The sequence below is a fragment of the Apus apus genome, chromosome 3, assembly GCF_020740795.1.
Source record: "Apus apus isolate bApuApu2 chromosome 3, bApuApu2.pri.cur, whole genome shotgun sequence".
NCBI classification, from domain to species: domain Eukaryota; kingdom Metazoa; phylum Chordata; class Aves; order Apodiformes; family Apodidae; genus Apus; species Apus apus.
Genome location: NC_067284.1, coordinates 18,756,054 through 18,768,845, shown reverse-complemented (window position 1 = coordinate 18,768,845; position 12,792 = coordinate 18,756,054). Strand labels below are relative to the sequence as shown.

Below are 12,792 nucleotides of genomic sequence, written 5' to 3'. Positions count from 1 at the left end.
TGCTCCTTCCTCCTCAGGAAGAAGGATTCCTTACAGTCCTTCCCTGCTTCCCCACGCGGTCCCTCCCATGGCAGAGTCCTTCGCGAACCTCTCCTTCACGAGTCCTTCCCACAAGGTCCGGAGCTGCTCCAGCCTGGGCTTCCCGCAGAGTCACAGGCTGCTTTGGGAACAAACTCCCCTGGTGCCGGGGTCTTCCAAAGCTGTGCAGTCAGAGTCCACTGGCAGCAAATCCACTGGCCACAAAATCCAATTTCCACTGGCCAAGTTCACCCCTCCTGGCGCCCCCAGGGAATGTTCCACCACATTCCTCTACGAGTGCAGGGGGACAGCTGCCATCTCGCCATGGGTTGCAGGGAAACTTCTGCTTCTTCCCCTTCTTCCTCACCGACCACCAGCACCGCTCTCCTTCCCCAGCACAGCTCTTCTCCCCCAGTGCTCACTCTGCTCAGGTGTTATCTCAGTTCTTCCATATTTTAATTGCTGAGGCGCATCTATTGTCCCTCTAATGGCTCCTTGGCTGATTTTGGAACAGGGGGAGCTTCTGAGCTTCTTACCGGAGCTGCTCCTGGGGCCCTTCCCCCACTACCAAAAAAAACACCAAACCAGAACACCAGATTAAGGAGGGAAAGAAGCATGAGGAAGCATAAAGCTTGAAGAGCTGCAGGGAAACTGATACACAGTTAATTAGGTTGGAAGGTCATACACAAAAAAACTAAGGGAAGGGGAAGAAAGGGAAGAATGCAAGGAATTCCTAGCATGTAGGATACTCAACTATTAGAAGCCATGCCTTCATAAAATATCTGGAAGAGCAGAGGTCTGGATCTAGCTTCTTCTGAAGCGAGTGCAGGTTATTTAGCCTACCAGAGGAGTTTTCTGGTGAGCAGTTACAGCACTGGCTCCAGCTCTCTGCTGACCTAGTAAACAGGTTTTATGGTTGGCAAGAATTATCAAAAGTCCGTGGAAATCTTTACCTTGACTTCTGATTGGTTGTAATTCCTGTAACTTTGTTACTGCATTTTAACAAAGCTGTTGCTTGCTCAAAACCAGAACCAACCCAGAATCTTCAGTGGTTTCAGAAATACTTCAGTTTGCAGATGTTAAAACAAGAAAAGAGAGTAGAACTTGGGGTATGGATTTTGTTACAGAGGAAAAGGGGCTGTAGGAAGCTGCAGTAAAGAGTATTTTGAGAAACTGGCTTGTTTTGTGACAACAGTAAGTTGATACATGTATTTACCTTCCTATCAGTAACATAAAAGACAAATAAAAAGAGAGTAAAGAACTGTAATTATTAGGAGACCCTACATTTGTCTGGCAACTGTAAATGTTGTTTTATCATAAATATGGTTTTGTTCCAGTTTCCTACAGGCTAAAGAAGAACTGAAGCAACTTAAACTTCCTGGATTTATGTATAGTGATGTTTTCAAACTGGCTTCTTCAATACCTTACTTCAGTATGGAAGAGGAAGACTGCTCAGAAGAAGGAATACATCTTATAGTCTGTGTCCATGGCCTAGATGGTACGCTGGGAAATGTCATACTGAATGAGATAGCAGTTCAGATTACTGGTCAGGTTTAGCTTTTGTGATTTGAACTCTGAACTGAACACTTCTGAAATAGGTTCACTGAATGGAACAGGGAATCTGACATTGTACTGCTACATTTGGCAGTGTGTTCCCTTAGAGTCATTTCAATTAAGAATTTTATGTAATATTTGTCTTTAGTAAAACTTCCCTGCATATAAACCCATATTATGCCATAGTTCAGATTATGTACATCTTCCAGGTTTTTATGTCTTACAGATATTTGTCTCTATTGTGGTAATATAATTGAATTAGTAATAAAACAGTTTTGTTTAGAATTTGTAATGTTACATTGTCAAGGAAAAACTAATATATTTAACTTGTTCAGAAAAATTAGTATATGTAAAATGCAGTCAAATGTTTATAAGGTTTTAAAAGGCTAGATTACTGAATCACAGAATGGTTCAGGCTGGAGATTGTGTAGTCCAGCTCCCCTACTCAAAGCAGTCACCTACAGCAGGTTGCCCGGGACTCAACTTGGTTGGGTTTTTAAATATTTCCAAGGATGGAGACTCTACTGTAGTAGAAATTAGAAAATCTCTTGCTAACTGAAAGAAGGATTGGAAAGCTTAAATAGCTTGAATATAGCCACCTACCTTTTAGTTCAAAGCCTATGTGCATGTTAAGAAATAAGATCGCTTCTAGTTAAGATACTCATAACTTTCTGCTGTCAACATTTTTCTTTTTTTGAGAAGCTTCTTAAATTAGCAATGTAAGGAAATAAAAACCATCACTGGATAGAATATTGGTCACTGACATTGCACAACCTTCCTGTTAATTTTTTAAATTCCTAAGTTAAAAATAATTCAAATAACGTAGCTTTTCTTTCTGTGGGCATAGAGAAGCCTTTGTTAAGCACTTTTAAAATGGAACTCAGAAGTATTCCTTACTAGTGTAAATGTTCAAGTGTTATTGTGTGCCTAGAACTGACACAGTAGTTAACTTGCCCAAAAAAACCTGTTGTTTAAAAAAAAATCTTTGAAGCCTTAGAAAAAAATCTGTATAGTTAGAATTTTTCTTATGAAATGGCAAGTTCCTTCAAGTTCTTTTCTATTAATAGCAGATTTAAATAAAAATCCTGTTCTCTAATGAAGTCAGAAAGGGTACTCTTTCTTCAAAAGCATACATGATCATTGACGTAGACAAATCTTCAAGATGCTAGTTAAACTGGCATTTGTTGTTTTAGGTACCAGTCTAAATATATCTTTATCTGTTGACAGTCCACACTGCCTTCTTACTCTGTAAAAATGTTTATGACCTGCCCTTATTCCTTGCTCCTTCACTGAATTCTTCAAACTAATGCTGAATTATTTTAATTGACTTTTATCAAAAGTTAATTAGGTTTTCAGGAATGTGATGCTCATAATGCTGTGTATTTGTGGGATGCTAAGACAAAATCAAGTATAACTTCCTAAATCCTTGCTTTTTTAAAACGGTGTCTGCACTGAATGTCATTTTTATAGACCATTTTGTCACTACATTTGGCATTGCAGTTTATCTTCCCGAGTCTTGCTGCATTTCATTTAGGGCTGAGAATATGATTAGCTGTGTTTAAATAGAAAGTTGTGCTGTAGGTTCATTTCAGTATTCTGAGTGCTTTTATTGCAAGTTCACTTCACAGTATCTAACTCTTGATTGTCTTTCCTTTTAAGGTAACAGCGCAGATCTAAGATTAGTGAAGACTTACATTGAGCTAGGGCTGCCTGGAGGGAGAATAGATTTTCTCATGTCTGAAAGGAATCAGGTATTTGCCAAGAAAAAAAATTATTTTGTAAAGCAATAAACAGCATAGATCTTTAGACGTATTTATGAAATGGCACTATCCAGTTACAGTTTACCACATTCTGTATATTATTACTGTATTCTTATGGAATCTATTATTTGACATGTGGCTTGTGTTAAAGTAATTACAAAACCTAGTATGATATTGAAGATAAATATATAAGAAGTATCATTTGTTGCCATTTTTTGTATGTACTGATATCTCTGAAGTTCTCAGCATAGTCATTTAAGATTTTAGATAAAATACCCTTGATATTAGTGGCAAAAATGGTGATAGTGGAAACTGGTGTGGCAAGAAGGGAGATGTTTTATTTCACAGGATCTGAGAAGTACAAGATACCTGTCTCTTGTTCTTTTGTCAGCATACTGTAAGATCCACATAACGACATTGGTCAAATACAAAATTCCCTCTTGTGTTAAACTTTTGAGAATTTCATTATTTTCAGATGAAGTAAACTTGAAAAAGCACAGAAGACCAATTTTTATGTGTTGTCTAACATTCTGTATTAGACATACTTCAGAGGTGAATTAGAACAAAGACTCTTCAGTGTCTCAAATGCAGTGTGTTTTTCTGGCAGCAGCTGCTTGGATGCTTTGTGAAACAGGCTGGACAGGCACCAAGCCATGCTTTCTCTTCTCTAGCCCTGTAGTTTTTGGCAGAAAGCTGTTCTGAAACTTTCTGATTTGGGGAGTCCATTGAGACCACTGCACCAGATAGCTACTGTACTTTTTTCCTTAATGATGGCTGATTCTTTTTGAATATTTTAACTTTAATAGTTTCTGGTCATCCATGATATCCCGCCTTGCCCACTTTCAAACTTTTGTCACTTGAAAGGGGATGATCAGAACTCGACAGGCCATTGGAGATGTTTGTGCACTATGGACTTACAAAATGCTATATTGATATTTTCTCTCCTTTCTTTGCCGATGTAGCTGATTATATAGAATGCACACATATATATTATTGTTTGCATATATGTTTAGGGCTAGTTTTCTCTATTTTTTGCATTTGTTGCCATTTTACTACCCAGGCAAGCAGTACTAAAAGATTCTTCTGAAATTTTGGCTGGTTCGAGATTTGTCTAGCCTGGATATTTGGTTTTATCTTCCAGCTCTGACATCTCATCTCCTTCTTCACTTTCCCATATAATTTACCAGTTTGTTGAACACTGAAGATTTTAGCACAGATCCTTTGGAACTTGTATTGAAAGTTTTAGGCAGCCTACTCCTTTTTTAATTTCTTATTGCTAATCATTGTAGAGAATCAGCTATGAATTGAGAATAAGGCTTCAAAGAGTTGTTTTGTTTTGAATAAGCAGTGCTAATGTAGACTCTGCTGTTGCAGTAATTGTCTCATTTCTGTGTCATGGGCAGTGTGATATAGTTCTGAATGTGTAGTTTGGTCTTCTCTTTCAGTACAGATAAGTTATGTGATGGGGAAGGCTTAGAAGTGAGGCTGGCTATGTAATGTTAAGTTTTGTTTTGGTGTATTAAAAAAAATAGTCTTACAGTAAAATGTATATCACTTTATTCCACGTTACAAGAAAAAAAACCTTGGAAAAATTATATTAACTAGCTGTAGTGTTTGTATTCAAAGTTAATATGGATTATTTTATTTGTGTGCTGTTGATGAAAACACTGGGGAATAAGAATTCAGACTGAATGTAGAATATATATATTACTGCATTAGAACATAGAGTTATTATTTTTTATTTCTTTTATTTTACAGAATGATACCTTTGCTGATTTTGATTCCATGACAGATCGCCTTTTAGATGAAATTATACAGTATATACAAATTTATAATCTAAACCTTTCAAAAATCAGGTAATATCTGTTCTATACTATTTAAAGAAATAAATGTAAAAGTAGAGTCCTGTATTGTTCTGAACTGTGATGCTCAGGAGCAGACCAAAAGAGAGATGGGAAAGAGAAATGCAGGGAGGGGGAGGAGTAGGGGAAAGGAAGACAAAGGAGAGAGAGGGAATTCCCAGTTGATGGACTGAACAGTGTTTTAAGCTCACCTAGTCCTGTTGCTGGTTTTAGGGCAGAGTTAAGCATTTAAGGAACTTCTGTCCTGGGCTTCCTCAGAATCTGCATGGTAGATTTCTGCAGAAGAACAGATGTTTTGAGAAAGTAGAAGGAAACTGTAATAGTGCTGTGTCAAGATAAAGTTGGCTTTCTTCTGATTTTATAGTCTTTTTGCCAAGTAAGACATAGCAGGCCATCTTGTCATTCCTACAGGGAAATTTCATCTTATCTGTGAGGTTGAAGGGCAGCAACGTGGAAAAAATATTTCATCATTTTGACATTTTCTGATTGTTTCTTCTGTTAAAAAGCATGTTTTACATCTTAATAGAATGTTCACCCCAGTCTATGCATTCCTGTTTCCTTTTTCAGTTGCTTCCAGGGAATACCTGTTCCATTTATTTTCTGAATGGAGGGTACACCATTTGAGCAGACTATCTTACTCAGCTGTGCTGCTGGAGTTAGGTGGTCAATAGAGTAAAGGAGCAAATTCAAGCCTGGCTTAATTTATTTAGGTATCCTCAAATTACACATCTGGAAGGTTTTATGACTTTCTGGTCACATGCATTTCCTACAAGTTTCTGCATACTCATGTGTTTGGTAGGCCTTACTCACCTAGAGAAAACATCTAACATGTTTGAATACAATCTCACTTTTTAAACGAATGTTTTTATTTTGAAAGAAGTAAGATTTGACATGGCTAATGTTGTCTAAATTTATGATCTTTTTTTTTAAAAAAAACACACTGTTGGATCATATTTATACTACACAGACAGCATGTTAGCACACTTGGTGCAGGAGAGGGGAGTTCTGTAGCCCACCAGCACACACTGGTATCTTCTCTGCCATGCTGTGGTCTGAAGGCTGTAATGAGCAAACCCACCCAGTTACCTTCTTGTTGTTCATACCTGAGAACTGAATTCTCTTTTGCCTCTCTCATAAGATTTTTCATCTGTGTATTTTTTTTCAGTTTTATTTATTACTTAACACTTGAAAGAAAAAAAAAATTACCGGTTTCTACTTCAGTTTCCTTTCCAAGGTGTATGCTTATCTTTCACCCTGCTGAAGCAGAAGTCTGCATCTCTCAATTTTAGCTTTTGTCATGAGACACTTAAGCCTATCAGCAAATCCTGCAGCTGTTTTCTGGTAGCTACATGAGAGAGCTTTCAGTAAGAGATGTGTTTACATGCAAGTCCTTGAAGGAGTGACCCGGAAAGCCCAGGAAAATACTTTTGAGGAATCGTTTGTTCAAGTAGCCAGTGCATTCCTACCTCATTTTGGCTGTCCCACTGTAAAGAAAGCAGACTTTGTGCTTTGTTACTTTCCTGAATTATGCTGATTTCTCCTTGTAAAATCTTCTGGTCTACCAGAGGAAATGTGTTCTGTACAAATGCTGCTTAATAGCTGAGCTATTAGAAATCAGTCTCCAGACCTACAATGATTTTGTATGGCAAAAAAGCTGACACCATTGTGTGTCAGAAATACCTATGCCCCTCTTTTGCACTCAAAGTCTTGTTATGGGCAAGAGGGAAGGCACCCCTAGTACTGGCTTTCTCTACTGACTTGCAAGATTGCACTTCTGCAGTGATCATTAATAGATGATTGCTGAACCTCTGGCATGAGATACCTGTTTCTGCACTCTTCTACACCACACTTTAGTCTAGTGATACACATTTCAAGCCACACAGAATAACTACTTGTTATTAATAGAAATTATAGTGAAACTAAAGCAACTTTAGGCCTGGATTGTTGTTTCACTGCCAGGAAATTGTCACATTCAAAACAAATGAAAATCAGCTCAGGCCAATGGAAGTCAAGAGAAGTTATGAGATGCTGTTCCTTGTGCCTGCAACTAATAGCAAAACTGTATTTATTGTGGTGTATTCTTTTACTGAGATGAGAAAAGGCATTCCCTGAACCATCACAACCCAGAGCCCTACTGTATTGTCAGCTTCAGTGAATCAACTACTCTGCTAAATGCAAACAATCCAGGAGGTTCCTAGAGTGCAAGGATGATAACTTCCTTTTCCAAGTAATCAAGGAACCAACAAGGAGAGGTGCTGTGCTGGATCTTTTCCTCACCAACGAGGTGAGATGAACCACTTGGTGGGTAAAAGATTGGCTGGATGGCCACACACAGAAAGTTGTGGATCAATGTCCAAATGGAGGCAGGTGATGAGTGGTGTCCCTCAGGGGTCAGTATTACGACCAGTGCTGTTTAACATCATTGTTGGAGACATGGACAGTGAGAGTGAGTGTATCCTCAGCAAGTTTGCTGATGATACCAAGCTGTGTGGTGTGGCTGACACCGAAGAGGGAAGGGATGCCATCCAGAGGGACCTTGACAGGCTGGAGAAGTGGGCCAGTGCCAAATTCATGAAGTTCAACAACCCCAAGTGCAGGGTCCTGCACCCGGGTTGGCACAACCCCAGGCACAAATACAGGCTGGGGGAAGAATGGCTGGAGAGCAGTCCTGAGGAGAAGGACTTGGGGGTGGCAGTAGATGAGAAGCTTGACATGAGCCACCAGTGTGTGCTGGAGCCCAGAGAGCAACTGCATCCTGGGCTGCATCAAAAGAAGTGTGGCCAGCAGGGCCAGGGAGGTGATTCTGCCCCTCTACTCTGCTCTGGTGAGACCCCACCTGGGATACTGTGTGCAGTTCTGGTGCCCTCAGCACAAGAAAGATATAGTCCTGTTGGAGAGGGTCCAGAGAAGGGCCACCAAGATGATAAAAGGCCTGGAGCACCTCTGCTATGAAGACAGGCTGAGAGAGTTGGGGCTGCTCAGCCTAGAGAAGAGAAGGCTCTGGGGAGACCTTATGGCACCTCCCAGTACTTGAAAGGTGCCTACAGGAAAGCTGGGGAGGGGCTTTTCATCAGAGAAGATAGTGATAGGACAAGGGGTAATGGTTTTAAACTGAGAGAGGGGAGATTGAGGTTAGATATTAGGAAGAAATTCTTCACTGTAAGGGTGGTGAGGAACTGGAATGGGTTGCCCAAGTGAGGCTGTTGATGCCCCATCCCTGGAGGTTTTTAAGGCCAGGTTGGACGAGGTTTTGTGCAACTTGGTCTAGTGGTAGGGATCCCTGCTCATGGCAGGGGGGTTGGAACTTGATCTTTAAGGTCCCTTCCAACCTTAATGATTCTATGATTCTATGAATCAACATTTTTGTTACTGCCAAAGCTGATGTTAGTTATTGCACCAGTGCACCACCCAACATGCATTACTGTCCTTTGAATAAAGTCTTTGTGCTCCGTACAGGTGTGTAGCAAGCAGGAACTGGAATCTTGTTTCAAACCAACAGCAATTTGTCTTATGAAACAACTGTTTGGTAAAGAACTGCTGATACTTTAGGTTGAGGGGACCTCTGGAGATCATATGGATCACTTACCCACTCGTACTGGTGCCACCTTCAAAGTTAATGCAACTTGCTTAGCATTCAAAGTTCCAGTTTTGAGTATCTGTGAGGATAGAAGCCTTTCCAGGTCATCACATAGCTAGGAAATAAACCACATGCTCACCTCAGTTACATTATTCAGCTTGGCATCCTCTTCTCTAAGTAACATTTTCACAAAAAAAGGAAGCAATATTTAATGCAATGCATGTATAAAAACACCTGTTTATTGTTTCATCACCTTTTTGATTTTGGGTTCTGATAGATTTTTTTTTTTCCTTCCCTACATAGTTACTGTTTGACAGGATTTTTCATTTGTTAGCACAGAATAGAGAGGTTTTACTGTGTCTAATTTTCCAGAATGATCTGAATTGGTAGACTTGTGCCATAAAACACATATAAAAACTGCAGTAGAATTCTATTATGTGTTTTAATGATTTCTTGTATGCAAAGGATGGTAATATTGCCACCTACTGTTCAGAAATGCATTGGTTTTGCAGAGCATCCCACCATTGCAGGTGTCTGAAACAATGAGTACAATGGTTTGGTTTTGTCTTACACTTTCAAAACCCTCTTTGAAGGCTTTTCCTTTTTTTGATTTAAGCAAATGCTTAAACCTTTCTCTATTATAAAATAATATTAAATGCTTCTTATGTGTTCACCTAAACATCTGAATTTGAATACAATATATTAGTGTAACCCTTGCTATTTTTCTAAGTCTTTACAAATTAAGAACAAGTGTATAATCTTTGAGATACATTCACATACTTAACTGTGAGCACAATTTTTTCCTCAAATGACTTTTTCATGGTTTGGAAGTTTTGGTTCAGGTATCACCGTAGTCTTGAGGATTGTAAGATTGATTGATGGATCACTATTGTTTTCCAGTGACAAAATTGTCCTTTGTTATGGTAAAATAGAAGAGTTTCTTATCCGTTTATGACATTTAGTAAATAGTGGATGAACTGTCAAGAGAACATCTCTGCTAACGTTCAGCTCTTCTTTAGAAAATAATCTCTTTACCCAAGGGCAATTCTGTGATGCAGATCATCTTCAGGAAAAACTCGATCAATTTCTGTAGACATCTACTTGTTCCTAAAGAAATCTACAATTCTGTTTTTCTTGTGTGAACTTTCGGATGTACTCCGAGGGAATGGTTTTACATTTTAGTATTCAAGAGAGGCAGCAGCTCAGTATTTTGTTTTTGCAAATGCACTGCTGTTGTGCTGACAGCACAGAGGATGAATATCTTTAATTTCTAAATTAGTTGGGCAAACAGCAAGCTGCTGCAAAGAATTCCTGAGATTGCAGCCATTTTGAAAATCTGGTAGTAAAAGTGAACAGGAAGGATATATATATATATATATATGCTTACACAGTGTATTGGTAAGGAACAAATAGCCTGTTCTGTCATAGAAATGTATAAAATGTCAAGAGTTTAGGAGCACAGGGGTGGCCCTGCCATTCATTAATCTGATTTTTTTTTTTTGATTTAGCTTTAAAATTGGAATTGTTGGGGTAAATACTTCTTGCTTGCAAAGCAATTAAACAGTCAAGTACTTTTTTAGCACTATATGTTACCCAGATACTGCCGGTAGCTTTGTTTTATTTATTTTCGTTGCTGAATCTAGTGTTACAGAGCAAATGGGAAGGATGATCTTATGGGTGTAATGTTGTGGCATGTATATGATCCAAGCATAGTAGTTCCACCATATATTTTTGGATGGCAGCCTGTTCTCTCCATGTCCTGAGATTACATTTGTAAAATGTAGTTTTGTGAACCCTGGCTCTACCGTATCCTCTTTAAGCGCCTACGACAACAGGCGCTTCAGATTAAGTAAGAATTATTCTTAAATACCTGAAGCTAGAGAGTCCCATCCATCTTTTCCCGTACTTGCTTAACCAGGGAAACAGCTAAATGTAATATTCTTCTGGCAGACAGATATTCTTCAATTGCCTCCCTCAAGCTGATGATCACTTATTTTGGTCCATCTGCAAAGCAGATTTGAGATGTTGCATTTATTTTAAAATAATCAGATTCAGTTAGGTAATGGTTTTTCCTCTTACAGGACTACTTTTGGAATTCTTCTCCACTAGTTTGTTTCAGTAACTGTCACACATTTGTCATACTGAATGCCAAAATATGCCAAAGGAGTGATTTATTCAGTGATGCACAGCTCATAAAGTATTTTCTGAATACTTGGTACTAAGGAAAATACAATCAGAAATAATCTTGCTTTTGGGTGGGAGGTGCTGGTGGGAAGATAGTTTGTTTTCTCTAGCTTTTAAAAAACTATATATAAAATAATTATGGAGGAGCTCAGGACATGTTTGTACCAAGTTTGTACACCTTGGGAGATACAGACAAGCTATATTTTCTGTGTGACCTAAAGTACAGGCTTCTGAATGTAAACTTTTCATTATTTTTTTTTCCTGTGCTTTTTACTTCAGCTTTTTATTACACCAGTTTTATTTCTTGCTGTTTAAAAGAAAAAAAGATGGCCATAAAATTCTATATTATACTGTTTTTCTTTCTAAACAGCTTTATTGGACACTCACTGGGTAATCTAATAATCCGTTCAGTGCTCACAAGACCTCGATTTAAGTATTACCTCAACAAACTTCATACCTTCCTGTCCCTGTCTGGACCACACCTTGGTACCCTCTACAACAGCAGTGCTCTTGTTAATACAGGTAGAGTATTCTTTTCAGTAGTATAAGTTCAGGGAATATTTTTGTCTTTGAAGTGCACTTAGCAGTTTCATGTGGGTGCACATTTCTGCATTACTTTGATTATGAAAAAGCACACGTTTCCCTGTCATAAGGAGAGAGCAGCGTTATAAAAGCAAAGTGTCCATAGAAAGATATGATTGGCATAAGAAGGTTTCCTGTAGCTTTGATTCAGGTTTTCTATTACACTATAAAGAAGCTCCAGTTTTAATGCATTGAGCTCAATTTATTATAAACTGAGTTTTAATCTGCAAAACAAGTAGGTAAGATGCATTAAAATAATTCTGCATTGCTAATAGTCTCTTTTTTCTCAAAAATGTCCTGCAGTAAACCTTACAACCTGCAGTGTTTTTCTGCAAACATGTTTGTACCTTGGAAATGTCTTTTCCTAAAGATTACATGTAGCTCTAGGAGAACTTGTAGAATCTGCTGAGTTTTGAAATAAATGTTAGAAAATATTTTCAGGTAGTATAAAAATTTTAAATTAAAACTTGTTTCTAAGATTGCCACCTATCTCAGAGAGCCCAAACCAAAAATAACTAACATTTACTTTTACTAAATACAAACATGCTCATTAAACCCTTAAAGAAACACGCTAAAAATCATTATTGACTTTATTTAGTGCCAATCTATTTATTGATTGTTTTATTATTTGGTGTCATACAAAAATGAAGAAAAAGTTTTAACTCACATGTGTTAAACTTAAGAAAAGTGGAAAGGAATTACTGGCTAGCTGGAGTTAATGTTGGAGCTTACAGAAGCCAGGAGAACATGAGAGCTCTTTGAATTTGGTTGAAATTATACCATATATAGCCTTTAATACACTACCAGTGAGGTTCACCTCAGGATTAAGTCATCTACAGTATAATTCAGTATGGGACCTACTGCATGTATATCTGTGGACAGTTTCTTTCATGCATTTTAATCTGTAACTGAATCTCATCCAAATCACCCAGAAGTGTTTACATTACTTTACTTTCCTTTTAGAAATTGAAGTTTTCCAGGATACAAAGAAGCAGGGCTGTTGGCTTGTTTATATACAAATGGCTTTCAGTTAACTAGGGTTAAACTGATCAAAGTTTAGTCCAGAATATATTCACTGAAAAAAAAAAATAATCTCTTGTATAGTTGAAGAATGTATAGATGTCCTTTTCATATAATAGTCTTCGTCTGCACATTTCAAACTCTGTAAGATTTTGGAAAATACCAAAACAATAGTAAGTAATGGTTAGTGAAGTCTAAATAAATTACTATGTTGTACGTATACTTTAATGACCTA

The 12,792-nt window shown here is 38.0% G+C and overlaps 1 protein-coding gene across 5 annotated transcripts in view; it reads left to right on the top strand.

The window, feature by feature from the left end:
- FAM135A (family with sequence similarity 135 member A) overlaps positions 1 to 12,792 on the top strand; it is an 85,727-nt gene that overhangs the window by 61,592 nt on the left and 11,343 nt on the right. For all 5 annotated transcript variants that reach the window (XR_007888867.1, XM_051613229.1, XM_051613228.1 and 2 more), the window contains 4 exons: positions 1,356 to 1,516; positions 3,232 to 3,323; positions 5,091 to 5,188; positions 11,326 to 11,477. Coding sequence is in view for 4 of the 5 variants with exons in the window: in XM_051613229.1 (XP_051469189.1) it covers positions 1,356 to 1,516; positions 3,232 to 3,323; positions 5,091 to 5,188; positions 11,326 to 11,477 (503 nt within the window). In the remaining variant the exon portion in view is untranslated. The remainder of the gene's footprint in view (positions 1 to 1,355; positions 1,517 to 3,231; positions 3,324 to 5,090; positions 5,189 to 11,325; positions 11,478 to 12,792) is intronic.